This window comes from Macrosteles quadrilineatus, unplaced genomic scaffold, assembly GCF_028750875.1.
Source record: "Macrosteles quadrilineatus isolate MER2022 unplaced genomic scaffold, UCM_ALF_1.0 Scaffold_2__2_contigs__length_208266976, whole genome shotgun sequence".
Lineage (NCBI taxonomy): Eukaryota > Metazoa > Arthropoda > Insecta > Hemiptera > Cicadellidae > Macrosteles > Macrosteles quadrilineatus.
In genome coordinates this window covers 124,974,459-124,990,760 of record NW_026542595.1, presented here as the reverse complement: position 1 = coordinate 124,990,760, position 16,302 = coordinate 124,974,459, and the positions used below count along the sequence as shown (strand labels likewise).

Sequence of the window (16,302 nt, the reverse complement as noted above, 5' to 3'; positions counted from 1 at the left end):
TACAAACAACATGTTACGTAGAACAGTGTTTACCCTTAGGTAATTAAAAAATATATGTACATAGGAATAAGGGCTGGTAAATGTATAATAGACATAAACTATAATGTGGTGTATCAAAACTGTAGTAAGATATGAAAGTTACTAGTTTTTTCCTAGGACACTAGCTCTAGCCTGGGAATGTTTTTCAAGTCAGGGGTCAGACCAAATTCAGGGGTGCTCCCCACGATATGAAACAGTAATGCTATCTACAGGGTGTCACAAAAAAGTGTGATGGGCTATATAGGACCTAATTCTACATGCAAAAATAAGTCAAAAATGAAGAATAAATTTTTTTGGATTTCGGCTTAGTTTAGCCGTAATCCGCCATTTTGTTTTTTGGGGAAAATATTTATTATTTCAAAATCCCTTTGAGATATTTTTACGAAACTTGGCAAAATTGTTTACACTATAGTAAGTGACATTTATAAAAAAAACTACCTATTATTTTAACTTTCCACTTAATACGTTACATAAACTATTACATTACATTTAATACATTTTAATATTAATAATTTCAGTCTAAATTACTAAAATAAACACAGCTTCTTTATTTATGAACCGATTTTATTCATTTTTGTTTTGTTGGATTTGTCATAATAAATACTAAAACTTTTGTTTTTAACAAAATTTTGATTTAGGTACCGGTTTTCATGAAATTTGGCATTAAAAATTTCAAACGGCCGCCATTTTGAAATTTGGAAAGTTAAAATAATATTTTTTTTTTATAAATGTTACTTACTATAGTGTAAACAATTTTGCCAAGTTTCGTAAAAATATCTCAAAGGGATTTTGAAATAATAAATATTTTCCCCAAAAAACAAAATGGCGGATTACGGCTAAACTAAGCCGAAATCCAAAAAAAATTATTCTTCATTTTTGACTTATTTTTGCATGTAGAATTAGGTCCTGTATAGCCCATCACACTTTTTTGTGACACCCTGTATGGTTGCAAAAAAATAAATTAAACTTCAACTTTTTTTTGTTACATGAACACAAAAATGATTTTTAACTCATCTTCCACCCTCAAAACTCCAAATTCTAATCCCAGTGTGTTAGCATATACTTACCAAATTTCAATTATATTTTTGGACTTATCTGTTTATATAGTAATTTCGCCAACAGTATACTACTACTTCCAAATTCATCCATAAAACATTCATACCTACAATCATTCATTAACATAAAATTTGTCATGTACATTATCATACATAATTACTTAACAAGTATTTTATTTCCTATTTTAAAAGAGCATTTGCTTTAAAAACATGTGAATTTGAAAACATGTTTACCTTCTAGGTTTAACATAAAATAAAACTATTACTGACCATAGTTTTAAAACTTAACATTGATAACCTAAAAGGAAGACATCAAGAAGTAAGGTACAGAGGGAACATTCAATAATAGTACACTTAAGTGGTGTCTAGCACTAGTCGCTGGTGTCTAAGGCAAAGTCCAACACCACCCCCCTCCCCTCATGTGCTACAACGCTCACGATGGAGGACCCTGTGTCCTTTGCGATAGGTTTTTTGCACAGTGTTCACCGCTCAGGCTCTTCTTTGGTCGTCACAAGTAAATTTCTGGCACAACTTACTAGAGCTAAAAGCGCACGGTCGTTCCATAAGCTAGTTTCCTCTGCACCTTACTTTTCTGTGTTAGGAAAGAGAGCAAGGTATATAGTGTTTTTGGCCTTATACCTAAATCAAACAAGCCCAGCATCCTTAGCCATTCCATGGAAAATTGTTGATGAAGAACTCAAGAGATTTTGTGGTGAATCAAACTCCTTTATTGTACCTTTGTCTAGTACAATGACTCTAAAACATAAATGCATAAAAGTTTTAAATACAGTAAAACCTAAAACATCACCTTTCATTCTTAAGACTATAAATTATTAAAGTATCTTCTCATTCAAGTCATTAAAGTTCTTTTCATTCCAGTCAAATTAACAGATAGGTACAGTCAGAAGCCACCTCAATTTCTTAATATTATGCCCGTCCCTACCGCACAGAAGTCTGAGATGCTCACTACTAGGCTAGCAACAGACCTAAATGATTTTAATATCACAATCTCTAATGTTTTTGTAGTTCTAACCACTTAGGTTCTGCTGATTTGAATAAACATAACCGACACATATAACCAGTCTATCTAATGCTAGCAAACGAAAAAAAAAATTGTGGGGTTTTTTGGTAAATGGTGTTTTGTAGGAGAAGAATATGTTGTTCCAACTTCTTCAACGACCTTATTTATAATTTTTAACCAAGTACTAATTTGTCGAGAACTACGTCAACTTTGCATACAACTGTCTACTTACCTATCAGAGTCCATGATAGTATTGAGTCTATGAGCTATAGTCAACACCGTGCAGTCCTTGAACTCTCTGCGGATTGTTTGTTGTATTATGTCGTCAGTTTCCAGATCAATGGCTGCCGTTGCTTCATCTAAGATCAACACTTTGGTCTTGCGTAACAGAGCTCGGGCTAGGCAGATCAGCTGTCTCTGGCCAACACTGCGCAGACAAGAAACAGACCAAGTTTGAATTTTTTTAAATAACTGTTTGAAGTATTTTATAACACAATAAGATATAATAATTGTTACCAAGAAGAATAAATATTTGTACTGAATTTGGATCATACCTCAAATTATCACCTCCTTCAGAGATAGTATGGTTGAGTCCTGCTGCCAGTCCACGAGCAAATACACTGAGATGAGCGTGTTCCAAAGCTCTCCATATGTCACTGTCACTGTACTTCTCAAACGGATCAAGGTTCATCCTCAAGGAGCCAGAGAACAGCACAGGATCCTGGGAAATAAAAATAATTAATTATATATAGCACACTTTACTTTTTGAGTATTTTTAAGGTTAGAATGAGAAGGGAACTACCCTGTCCTTGAGTTGAAGAAAAGTCGTTTTTAGGCCTCAACAATTAACTTTCTTTTCAACTCAAGCTTTATAAATTTGAAAATGTTGTCAGTGACAGTGTAATATTTTGTCTTTTTTGGGCCAGACAGAACTCTTTCCCAATCAAGGTAAGGAGATTATACTCACAAACAATCCAAATAACTTCAAGATAAGCTATCTTACCTGGGGAATAATGGTGAGTTTTGATCTCAGGTCTCCCAGACCGATTTTGGAGATGTTGAGGCCATCGATGAAGATTTGACCTCCAGCTGCTTCCAAAATGCGGAATAAACATAGGGTGAGGGAAGACTTTCCAGCCCCCGTGCGGCCCACGATACCAATCTGCAAGGAAATTCAAAATCTTAAACATCATGAAATATAGTAGTTTAAAACTTGCATGCAAAAAATTATTATTTTTCCTTGGCTCTAATAATTTGTAGCCTAGGGCTTAATATCTGGAAAGCCTACTAAAAGCTATTTTGTTATTTAGATGAAGTAAAAGTAGGTTTATTTTAAACTTAAATTCATTCCTAAAAAAATATATGTTGGAGAATGGAAGCACAAAAAATACATATGAGATTTTGAACGGTCGGTAAAAAAAATTGCTGTTATTTTAAAATAATCTTTTGTGTTTGCAAGCGTGTTTTTATAACATGCGTTATGTGTTGCCAGTACTTTCTTGGCCCTGATTTCTGCAATGGCAGTGGCTGGCTGGCTAGTTTTTTACCTTCGATCAGTGGTCGGTGTGTGTGCCAGATTCCTTTCACTCCAGTATTTCACTATTGGAATTTCGCTATGGTAAAAAAATCAAGTCTAAAATCGGCGTGTGAGCAACTAGCCTTAAGGGCCAAAGTAATTTTGCTGTCATTCATAGTCTCTATACCTTTTCTCCACCATTGACAACAAACGAGACTCCCCTCAGCACAAGGTCCAGGCCGTCTCGGTATCTCACTTGGTAGTCCTGGAACTGCACTGTGCCATGACTGGGCCACTGGGCGTCAGGACGAGGCTCCACAACCCACGCAGCTTCCTGGGGAAAAGTCAAGCGTTACAGTAGAGTTAGCTACAATACACTAGCTTTAACAGTGATTGACAAGTTCTGACAAATAAATCCTAGAGGGTAAATGCTGATCAAGTGCCCTACAAATGTTAAACAATAGGTGCAACATTAGGTAAGGTCAGTGGTGCAGTGGTAAATTTTCCAGTGTGGGAATAATAATCTTTTTTGTGAAAAAATATGGATCGCTTACCAATGTAGGTTCATTGGAAAAAGCTGAGTTCATTGGGAACAGCATTTACGCCCTCTACACCACTGAGCAAGGTGTAAGAATTAAAAAATGTTTCTTGTGTTTGTGTGTCAACTGTGTTATAGATAAAGGGCTTTGCATGTATGGATTGTGTACTATTTAGTGTGAAGGACCTAGTTAAAATTTTGTCCAAAATTTCTCACTTGTGAAATGGCATCTTCAGAGACTTAACTACCTTTCTCAGCCAAAACAGCTGTGAACCACGATTGAAACACAACTTCTAGTTCTAATCTTACAGTTTTTAGTGTGCTTCGATGATCTTCAGCTTCACCGCTTGCCCCAGACATTATGGGTTATTTGGAACCAAGAACCTCAAGAGTCTACAAATTTTACAGGCTACTAATTATCAAAAGAAATTTATAGTTCATACATTTTCTACATCAGCTTTGACTTAAAGTTTTACTTACAGTCGGGACTTCAGAATATTCCTTGATTCTCTCGACTGACACAATGTTTGTTTCTACTTCTGATGACATCCTCACAGCAAGATTCAGCATCCCTGTGATCTGTAATTGACAGTAAAAATATATTTCCAATATTAAAAGTGTTCACCTTGTAAATTTTTGATAGAAATAAAATCATTTATTCATTTTATAAGTCTTTTACATTTGGTATGAAAGACTTGTAAAGCTGTTTTATTGTTTATTTGTTTGTAAAACCTAATGTTACTTTCGCCTATTGTTTGTGTTGTTCGATAGAGTGCAGAGGAATAAGGAACCACCTGGGCTCCTGATTCTCAATGAGAAGATTACCTGTTTCAAAATTATTTTTAACCTCTGCTGTCTAGTTTAAATATGATATTTACTCTCTATAAAAAGTAGTTATAAAGCATGAATTCTATTGGCTTGTCACATTTTCATTGCTGTATCTTTGCCATTTTTTTACAAATCTCCAAGATGAATACATCCAGTTGAATTGAAACTCCATGACATGCTGATAACTTCTCAAATTTATATTTTTAAGCAAAAAAATCACACCTGCAATGCATAACTGATGGACAAGCCGACCAGACCAGCGTCCAGTTTGTCACGACCAAGGACAGCAAACAACGCAGCAAAGAAGATCAGAATATTACCAACTGTTTCCAGTCTAATTCCAAGCCATCTGAAAATAAACAAATTATTATTATATTGTGTAACCACATGTACTTGTGGATTTTTTAATTTGTTTCCTCCTCTAAGTAACGATATCCATATCTTTAAGTGACAAGTGTCGCCAAAATCTTACAAATCATTTCCTGAGGCTGAGGTATATATTTTTTGTATGATTGTTAAAGCATATTTGAAAATTAATTAGAACTTCATTTTTACTGAAAACTAAACAAAAAAAGGAAGAAGTAAAGATACTTGAGCTAGCCCAATACATATTCATGATCCGTCTATTGGATAGATAACTTCTTAGCAAGTTATATTTTACCACACAAACATGTATGATTTTGCAAACAGTTTAGGGAAATGCAAGAGTAGAAATAATTAATCAAGAGTTTTTTTCCCCAAAAGACAACTACTCTATATTTTGTCTCTAGTTATCTAAGTCACACACTTTTCACCTCTTCGTTACATTCAACCTCTGCTAAACAGCGTTCAATGGTTTTTATCCATCTGAGATATCAATATGTGAAGCTCACAAAATGTAGGCGGGTTGAGGAGAAGTTTGCCCACTAATTTTCTTGCTTTTATATGTTGCAGCTGATGATTGACGTTTTTTCAAACCTCATCTGTTGAGCTTTTGTTTTATAAGTAGGATCAAGTAAAGGGTATTTCTTCCTCTAAAACCGCCTTAATTTTGTGATCGAAATACCATTCCCATACTGGCGATGGTTGACCAGATGTCTGGATTGATCTTGTCAGATAAAATATAGTTCAACACTGACCTGTTGGACACAAGACTCGGATAAAGACACACTTGGTTGGCGTCCACTCGATCTTCCGATGTTTTTATGAACCGATCTACCACCTTGTACGCTCTAATGGATGTTGCACCTAGTTAACAAAATATACAATGTTACTTTAGTTAGTACAAAAACGAAAATTAGCACTGTCAATGAAAAGCTATCTGTTATGCTCCCTTTGGGTAAAAACCTGGCTACCTACCCCGCCATTTAGGGGATGTCTATGTCAGTTTCCAAAATGAATTATTAATTTAACAATGATAGGAAATAACAATTTTACAGTTTGATAGAGATAAGATTATGTTGCCTACCTGAGACAGTTTCGCTGAAGTGAGAATAAACTGGAGATCTAGACACCGACTCTATCCTCTTCAACTGACGAGATGTAGTAATGTATACTTTCTGTTAGGAAAAGGCAAAACTAATAAATTTTAGGGTTACAAAAGGAAAACCTTACTGCTACTAACTGCTCGTTAAGTACAGTAAAAACATAATTAACACAAAAGCAACAGGTTAAAATTTATGATTTTAAACTAAAAGCAATATTGTAAAAAGGTTGTTAAAATAATAAGTTTTAATAATTAATTTGGTAACTTAACGAATAGCTGAGTGGATATAGTCTAGGATATAGTGGATATATCTATCAAATGGGCTGATCTTGAGAAAAAGTTCAAATATGTTTAATGGTTGGAAACTGGAACAAGAGTTATCCTTGCATTGGGCTTTTAATAAATGGCCGTGGCTAAGGAACCGGCTGATCTTAGTCAGTGTGGTAAAGTAACAGACCAATTAGGTTAAAGGATTTAGAGGAATAAGTAAAATGTATTGCTTCAAACGCCAACTTATCAGCTGGTAACGATCAATTCAATTGTTTATCTGCAGACTTTTGCCGGAAACTCACAAATGTTGTCCTTAACGAAACTGAACTAAACAATTTTGATTTGTTAACCAACAGTTGCAGGAAGGTTTATTGAAAGATTTTGAAAATGACTAAAGACTATCTTGACACGATCATTGTGTAAACTACTACAAGCTGCTATACCCGTGCTTTGCAACGGGAAAAAATGTGACCTAGAGAGCTATTAAAGTGGTGCTTATGTGCATTTTAAAATACAGCAACTCTATGATTTAGTTTGAAAATATAAACTGATTTAAAAGCGTAAACCTACTAACTTTCAAACCTCTACTTTTGATGTTAATAGATCCCTAAGAATATGACAACATACCTTAGTGTAGCAATAGCATCAATTGCTTCATATTGATGCTTCATGAATGGCATGTTTTACTATAATTCTTCAATTTTAGTCAAAGCCTCTTCACATGTAGCTTACTATATAATTAAAAAATGAAACTTTGAGCAATACTTTACAAAACGTATACAACCTCACTTCAAAATTAAACATAAACCCTCCTCAATCTACATAATCGTCACAAACATCTTTTTTGAGTAAATAAACAAACACCAGTTTATTGTACTGACCAGCTGTTTCATTAAATTAAATCATTTAAACATTGGAAGCATGCCAGGCGTAGCCCTTTGGAAATCAGCCTGTGGGGCAGAGCCCTTAGGAAATTCGTCTATATCAATACTTTTCGGCTAATCTACACACTCTAAGCTTCATTTTGATGTGCCATATGCCTATATTTTTATTTGGTAAATGACCTTAACCGTTTACATAAAATTTGATTGTATCACTTTAATAATATAATAGATATTACAGCTTCAGTTGTTTTAGATTTCCACTCATATTTAGTGTGTAAAGTATTCTAAAACACACCTGTACACCATAGTAGAGAAGTCCTACGGGTAAAATGACAGTGGCAAAGAGAGGTGTGGAGTAAGTGATGACTACGATCGTCCCAATAACCTGCAAGGAATAATCTTCATTAGAAATGGTCTACAACAATAACAAACAAATCCAGAGTTAAAGCGTAGTTCTATACCTGACTCTCAAGCTACGGCTAGAGATGGGAAATGTACTTGGCAATAACAGTGTTTCTTAACTTTTTTCTTCCTCTTCAAGGACGATTATCGATTAAGCTGAGTAGCGATTGATAGGAAGACACAGCCAGCTGTGTTTTACTCGCTCGTTCAGGCGACCTTTAACTCAGTTTGCTCCGAAGATGGATAACTGTTAGGCATCCGACACGTTGGCCTCTAGTCTAACTTTTCCAACAACGGTCATCACATGAATACCTGGATTCGACAATCGGCTTTGACCGAAAATCTATCATCTAAATTAACTGCTCTCTTATTCATGAATACAAAATATTGCTTATATTTAATTTGTAGTGCACGAACACCAATATTACCAAAATATATCGAATGTATAATAATATTTGCTGTAATATTTTACTACGGCAAAATCAACTGAATACTTGAAATAAAGTTTGAAAATACAGCCAAAATCCTATTTATTTATTATTTATTTATTTATTTAATACATGTCATTACATCATTTTTTGACAGGACATAAAGTCATATACAGGATATACTAAAACTAAGAAATAACAAAAATGTCTTACTAAATTATTAATCTAACTTAACGTCCCTATTTAAATAACATTCTATAGAAAAAAATTTTTTTGTTTTTAACCAGGTCTTCAGGGTGGACCTGAACTGTGTTTTACTATCAATATTTTCTTTATTTCAATTTTTTATGCGGAGTGGTAACTTATTGTAAACTTGTGGGCCTATATATTGGGGAGATAAATGAAATTTCTCTAATCTATGGGTTTCAGGCTTAATATAACTCTTAAATCTAGTGTGGTGGGAATTAATGGGTTGGTTCATGAATGAGGAGAGATTGTCTTTAACCCAATTTGAAATTTCTAAAATATAGTGATCATAAAATGTTAAAACCGAAAATGTTTGAAAAAGACTTTTACAAGGAGTTCTACGAGGAACTCGCCCAATAATTCTAATTGCTTTTTGTTGAAGTTTGAATATTTTGTTGGAGTGGCATGAGTTTCCCCAAACCAGAATACCATATGTCATTATTGAAGAAAAATAAGCATGATAAACTATAAGCTGAGTCTTCAAGTCAACAGCTTGTCTGATTGCACGAAGAGAGAAAATACAGCGGTTTAATCGTTTAATCAAATTAACAACTTGTGATTTCCAGTTAAGATTTTCATTGACAGTTATACCTAAAAAATTCACATTTTGCTGCAGTGGCATTTTAGATTTTGATGTTGTAATTTTACCTGTTTTATATTGATTATTATTAGACCTAAATTCTATAAGCTGAGTTTTATCATCATTCATAACCAACCCATTCACCTGGAACCAGTCTCTGAGCGCTTGCACCTCCCTGTCGAGTGTGTGTCGCAGGGAGTCGATACTGGGTGCCGTACATAGCACCATTGTATCGTCTGCATACTGAAAGAGTTCCATATTGGAGACTTGAGGTAGGTCATTAACATAGATTATGAACATACTAGGGCCCAGTATCGACCCCTGAGGCACACCACATGGTACTTTCCCCCAAGTTGAATAAACAGTTTCATTATTTTTTGTTAATTTAGTTCTCTGAAACCGATTAGAAAGATAAGAAGAAAATAAATTAATTTCTTTGCCTTTAATACCAATTTTTTTAAATTTACCAATGAGGATGTCGTGATCAACGCAATCAAACGCCCGGGACAGGTCACAGAGAACACCAGCTGCTCTCTGATATCCATCCAGAGCCCGTGTGATGCAGTTAACCATTCTTGCCATTGATGTTTGACAACTGTGCCCTTTTCGGAAACCAAATTGAGTATTGTTTAAGATGTTGTTACTTTCTAAAAAAGATCGTAATTGAATATCAATAGCTTTTTCAAATATTTTGGAAAAACATGGAAGTAATGCGATAGGACGATAATTGTCTAGGTTGTTTTTGTCGTTTTTCTTAAATAATGGTCTAATTTCAGAATATTTTAATTTATCAGGAAAAATTCCCTGCTCCAGAGACTGGTTTATGAGCTTGCACAAAGGTTCTTGGATAAAGTCTATTACATGTTTAATAACAAATAACGGAATTTCATCCCACCCTGAAGCCTTGGATGGTTTCAAAGAAAACACTATCTTTCTTATATCAGATATGCTTAATTTATTAAATGTAAACATATTATTTTGCTCACTGACCATGAAACTCATTGCCTTTTTTCCATCTGGATTAGATTGAACCTTATTTTTTACATTCAGAAAATTCTCATTAAAACTATTAGCCAATTCTTTTTTTATTTTGTAACTATTCTGTTGGGATGTATTCTCAATTTGATATGGAATTTCATTGTCCTTTTTATTTACGCCCATCTCCTTGTTTAGTACAGCCCAAGTGGCTTTAGTTATATTCGATGATTTTTTAATATAATTTTCATTTGACAGTTTTTTAGAAAGGGTAGTGACTTTTTTGAAAAATTTTTTATATGTCTTAAAATAGTTGATAAAGTCTTGGTTTTTGTTCCACTTTGATTCTTCGTGCAACAAACGTTTATTCCCTGCCGAAATTTTTATTCCATTTGTAACCCAATTTTTGTGTTCACTTTTTTTATTTGTGGATTTAAATAGTTTTAAAGGGAATGCATTATTGAAATTCAACAAAACATTTGAAAGAAAACTATTGTAGTTAATGTTAACGTCAAGAGAGGGGTCAAATTGCCATAATGATGATTGTAAATTGTTCCTGAAATTTTCCATGTTATCACATGAAAAAAATCTTCTGAAAATGGATTTAGACTTAGTTAAATTTTTTGTGTTGATTTCACCCAGGCATAATAATAATAGAGCTTCATGGTCCGAGTCACCTGCATTTATTACAATTTTATGAGCCTGGCTGGTTAAAGATCTATTATTTGAGAAAACATTGTCAATACATGATTTAGACAATGGAGTAATTCTTGTGGGATCCACAAAATGATGTTTTAAACCATGCTGTTCACAAATGTACTGTAATTGCTTTCCTCTGTTACCGCCATTCAAAAAGTCCATATTATGATCCATACAGATAACAATATTTTTTAACTGTAATTCGTGTGAAATCTTATCTAACAAAGAGTCAAATTTGCTCAAAAAACATTTATCAATATCATGATTTGGAATCCTGTATATTGAAATAAAAAGGGTTTTCCACTGAGATATCTCAATAAAACTAGCTTCAAAAGAGTTTTCCTCATTTTCAAACTTTAGATCATCTCTTAGTTTAAAATCAAGTTCATTAGATACTAAAATAGCAGATCCTCCTCTTTTTTTTAATTTTCCTACAAAAATAGTCCCCAACCTTGAATTTTCCTAATCTATTGACAGAAGAGAGTATATTGTTATCAGACAGCCAATGCTCATTTAGAGATATTATTTTGACATTTTTTTTCTAAGTTTTCAAGAAATAAATTTAAATCATAATAGTTATTCATGAAGCCTTGAATATTCCAATGCAAAATCCAAGGTTGTTTATTAATATTATTTGAACTACTGATTTGTAAAACATATTTTTGTTGCAAGACTTTCATTGGTACAGAGGAATTTATATTAGAACATTTTATGGAATTATTAAAACAATTATCTTTTCTTAGATCCCTATATGTACATGCAGAAATATTTTCTTTGTCATAAAGATCTAGTTTAAAGCTGGAACTTTGGAGCACAGGTCACTGACACTATATTGCCCATATTTTCCACTTTCACTGGACACTTGGTTCGCTGGCTCCTTGAGGTCATCATTGGTGTTGCCTCCATGTGTTAAAGGTGGGCAGGTCCGAGGTTGGTAAGGGTAGAGGTCATCCGTGGTACTGGTATTGTCTCCAGATGTAGATTGCACAGTTACAGGAGAACAGGTCTCAGGCTGGTTAGCACTAAAGGCGTCAGGGGAAGGTTCAGCTTGTAAATATTTACTTAGGATGTTATGTTTCAAACTGGCATTAAACTCCTCGTAAGAAAGTCCATTCCACAGCACTCTGGAGGCCCAGCATTGTTTGTAAGATATTATTTCTACCTGGGCTCCAGTGAGCCTGTGAAATTTCACAATATTGGCTGCAAAATGTTCCACTGGTATTTCATCCCGCACACACCCCATGGCTGAGCAGATTAATTTATAAAATCTCTTTTTTTTAAAGTCTTCAGTTAAATCTGCGAAAGCTGAATCATAATCTTGATGTTTAGGTTTGGCATTAAACTTGCCTTTGGTAACAAGACCATAGACTCCGGCTCCACCTGGGACTTGTTGAAAGGCAAGATAGTCAGTTAAGCAGTCAGAAGCAAGTGGTTTGCCAAAAAGTCTCTTAAAAGTTACTGCCACACCAGCCGACATCTGTCTGTGTGCTCCAAAATCGCCTGATATGGTGTGCGCGAAAGCATTATTTTTGATTAGTTTTTCTTCCGAAATTTTATCTTCCATATTCATCTCCAAAACCTTGATTGGAATCTGATGCTTATGGTATTGTTGATTTATTTTTTTATTGTTCCACCAAATAAGAGTTTTTAAAAATATCCGAACTAGTTGAGTCTTGCCTTTAATGTTCAGGTGTAAACCATGCAGGGTATAATGTTGTCGCTTCAGTTGATTTAGGTTAATAATTGTAATGTTGTTTAACCGAGCTGCAACCTCCACGATGTAGTTATTAACCATTTGAATTTGATTATTTTCCGTACTATCCTGAGACTTGTCGTGTCGAATGGGTATGGTACATAAGAAAATCGGTCTGTCATTTGAAATCGATTTCAGTTCACTTTCTAGGTTCTTATAGATGTTTGTAAAGTTCCCCTTCAAACTGTCATTAGACCCTCCGAGAATTAGCAAAGGACCGTTTGCTTTGTCTATTGTAACTGAATCAATTACTTGCATTAACGTGGTGTTAGGCCTTACATAGCCGAAAGCTGAAACAGCACCATCACTTAGTTCAGTAATTATCGGAGCTAAGTCCTTCCCTTGGCTGTCCGCACAGAAAGTAATTTTAGTTTCATGGATCTTATTTACTCTAGTATTCTTGTATCTTCTTTGTTTTTTATTATTTCTTTGCGCTCTGTTAATTGTCTCCGAAATATCTTGACCATTCTTTTGACAGCTACTATCATTAAGAATTTCAAACCTGTTACACAAAGCCAAGGTGTGTTGTTCGGCTGATGTGGATTGCTTTATTGTCTTATTAAATTTGTTGTTAGGTCTTCCTTTAACAGTATTCCAGCTACCGTTACGGTTCGATTGAAACTTGCCAGGATTATCACTTTTCATGGAAATACTTTCAGGAGGTTTTAAAATTACTTTCTCTTCCTGCGGGATGCTTTCCCCATTTCTTCTCAACATTAACGAGATAATGGTTTCATCAGAGATTTTTCCCATATTAAAAAGCACATATGAGAGAAGGGAACGTTTTCTAATCATGTCATATTGAGTCAGTTTAGCCTGTAGGATAAAGTCAATATTTAAAAATCCAGTTGTAATAATATCGTGTACCAAAGATTCTACTGTCCAGCACATAAAAACCCCACAGTCACTGGTGTTAGACTGTTGTGGTCCGCCAAGTGCAACAAAATTAAGTGGCATTGTTCCATTAAGGTAGGTGGATAGTTTGTTTGCAACCAGAAGGGCGCTAGCTTCATTATACGGTGACATAGAGTCAAAGTACAAAAATTTGTTTTCAGGTTTATTGAACACTAATGTACTCCAGTGAGAACCACTATCTGATTGTGTTAGGTTTACTGAATCATTAACGGGCAAAATAACAATCTCTTTTTCCTTAACATTGAGTGAGTCTAGCATGAAATAAAAATCATTGGTATTCTTCATAATATGCACAACCAAGGGATTTAATATTAAGCTTGATTTTTTATCTAGAAAATTATCATTCAACAACTGAAAACAAGGTTGTATTGATAGATCAGTAAGCCATTTTCCATTCAAAAGCTCATCAGAAACTAGCAACATTTTTGCAGCTTCAATGTCAGTTTGAGTTTCAGATGTTGAATAGGGTTGGATATTTTGTATTTCAGTTTGAGTACCTATAGATTCATTTGAGCTCAGTGAAATGGAAGAGTCCGTCGAAACTTGACTACTTAGTGACTCATTAATACTTGAAATCGAGGAAATATTACTTTTGTCTTTTTTGTAAGAGAAATTAAAATCCTCTATTTTGAATGAAAAGTTTTTTTCCTCAATATATTTTTGAAGTTCTTTTCTTGATCGAAATATTTTACCTCCCGGTGATTTAACATAAATATCAACCTTGCCCTTACTCAGGCCAGTTTTCCTCGGTTTCTCCTCCCTTGTCCATCCACGAGGCAGGGCTGAGATTTGTATGGAATCCTTTTTAATGGAATCCATTTAGAATCATCAAATATAAAATAAATAAATAAATATATAAATAGGTTATTATATTAGGAACAGTTACAGATAAATTTATTTATCGTGATTCCAACAATTCATTGTTGATAAACAATTGTTCCACCTTGTTAATGCGATCAATGAGATGTGGCAACAAAACAATATAGCCTTATCAGTTACAGTTCAAAGATCAGTCCCTTGCAAACAAACTTTGTTGTGATGAAATTAAACGGCCGTCTTGCCTACCTAGTCAAAGGTCAACTCACAAACTTTCCTTGTCCAGCCTTATCAGTGGTCCCATCTTATCTCTTCTCTGCATAATCCTGAATTATATTAAAATATTATTCGGAAAAACCCTGATATTTAATAACTGGTTATTTAAATAGAAAAACTGGTTCTGCACTTTTATGAAGAGTTAAAAACTGAATATTTACATATGAAAAACTGAATAGAGAAAGTATAATTAACTGTAAAAATTTCAAAAAAATGAGGAGCACAAGTTTAACAGGTTTCACTACATCAGGGGCTTCCCCCACTCTCCTCATATCATAGATATTAACCGTAAACACTTACGTTTCCAAACCCAGTAAGTGCAGTACTGAAGGTGAACGGAAGAGTGTTGTCGATGACGTCGACGTCTTTGCCGAACCTGTTGACCAGACGACCAGTAGGCGTAGTGTCGAAGAAGCTCATTGGACAATGTAAGATGTTGCCCAGCATAGAGCTGTGGAGGTAACGGGATGCCAAAACTGTGCCAAACGCCAAAGCATAGGCTCCAGCTATCACTGCTGCCACTGTTTAAAAAAAATTTTATTTCAGCAAAGTTATTTTATTGTTGTTTTATTAGTGATACGATGTCAAGTTATAGATGAACACTCATTCCTACTACAACAAATCCACTTACTTTGACTGAAGCCTAGAGCCGTGTAGACTTCCAGATAGAAGTTGCGTTTATCCTTGTCCTGCACACCGTCCACGGCCGCGGAGGTATCTGACGACCAATCAGACAGCCAGATGTTAGATGCAATACCCAACGCTTGTGATACCAGCTGGAAACCTAGTGTCGCTACAGACAGGAGTAAGCCTGCCGACTTGAGGTAGTGCATGTAGACACCCAGCTTTACCTGTCAAATAATCAAATAATAAATTGTAGTTTGTATACCGTACGGTTACCTATTTATTAAAGGTGTTAGTGTTTGTTGTTGGAAAAAATCGTTGTTGTTAAATATTCATCAATGATATATTACTTTGTAGGCTTATATTTTCTGCAACATAACCAGAAATCAGAAATCAGAAATCCTTTATTGTCATTAAGCAAAACAATCTTGCAATAGACATAGTCACATATTATGGTAAAATAGGGTTACACAGTAACCCAGTCAGACTAGATTAATAAGCTAATATCACAGACAATAACAGGTAAAAATTTAAAAGTTTAAAAGTAAAAAGAAGGCTGTAGGCTGGGTGGAGAATATACTAGATAAACTATTAAACATCAAAACTTAACAACTTTTACATCAAAAAACTCTTTAATCACATAAAAAGGATGTTCAACAAGCCAGTTGTATAGCCTATCTTTAAAAACCAACTCAGGCAACGCTCTTGACTCAGAGTGCAATACATTGAATAACTTTAAGCTCATGATTGAATGGTTACTGGCACATTTACTTAGTCTATGGGACGGAATTTCAAGTAGAGAGTTAGATCTAGTGTAATGAGAATGGAAATCTTTTCTAACAGCCAAGTCTCCTAATTTTAATTTAACATCAAGTAAACACACATATATGTACAGGTTAATGACAGTCAATATCCTAGTTTTTATAAACAAAGGTCTACAATGGGCTTTGAGAGCTGATTTGGTTACTATTC

At 34.5% G+C, this 16,302-nt stretch overlaps 1 protein-coding gene across 1 annotated transcript in view; it reads right to left on the bottom strand.

The window, feature by feature from the left end:
- Window positions 1-965: 965 nt before the first annotated feature.
- LOC128987586 (ATP-binding cassette sub-family C member 3-like) overlaps window positions 966-16,302 on the bottom strand; it is a 40,387-nt gene continuing 25,050 nt past the window's right edge. The window contains exons 20-31 of the mRNA XM_054408516.1: window positions 15,338-15,557; window positions 15,007-15,227; window positions 7,912-8,001; window positions 6,445-6,535; window positions 6,116-6,224; window positions 5,220-5,346; window positions 4,650-4,748; window positions 3,819-3,965; window positions 3,119-3,277; window positions 2,670-2,836; window positions 2,348-2,542; window positions 966-1,850 (exon numbers count right to left, since the gene is read on the bottom strand). Of these exons, the coding sequence (XP_054264491.1) occupies window positions 1,739-1,850; window positions 2,348-2,542; window positions 2,670-2,836; window positions 3,119-3,277; window positions 3,819-3,965; window positions 4,650-4,748; window positions 5,220-5,346; window positions 6,116-6,224; window positions 6,445-6,535; window positions 7,912-8,001; window positions 15,007-15,227; window positions 15,338-15,557 (1,737 nt within the window). The 3' untranslated portion in view covers window positions 966-1,738. The remainder of the gene's footprint in view (window positions 1,851-2,347; window positions 2,543-2,669; window positions 2,837-3,118; window positions 3,278-3,818; window positions 3,966-4,649; window positions 4,749-5,219; window positions 5,347-6,115; window positions 6,225-6,444; window positions 6,536-7,911; window positions 8,002-15,006; window positions 15,228-15,337; window positions 15,558-16,302) is intronic.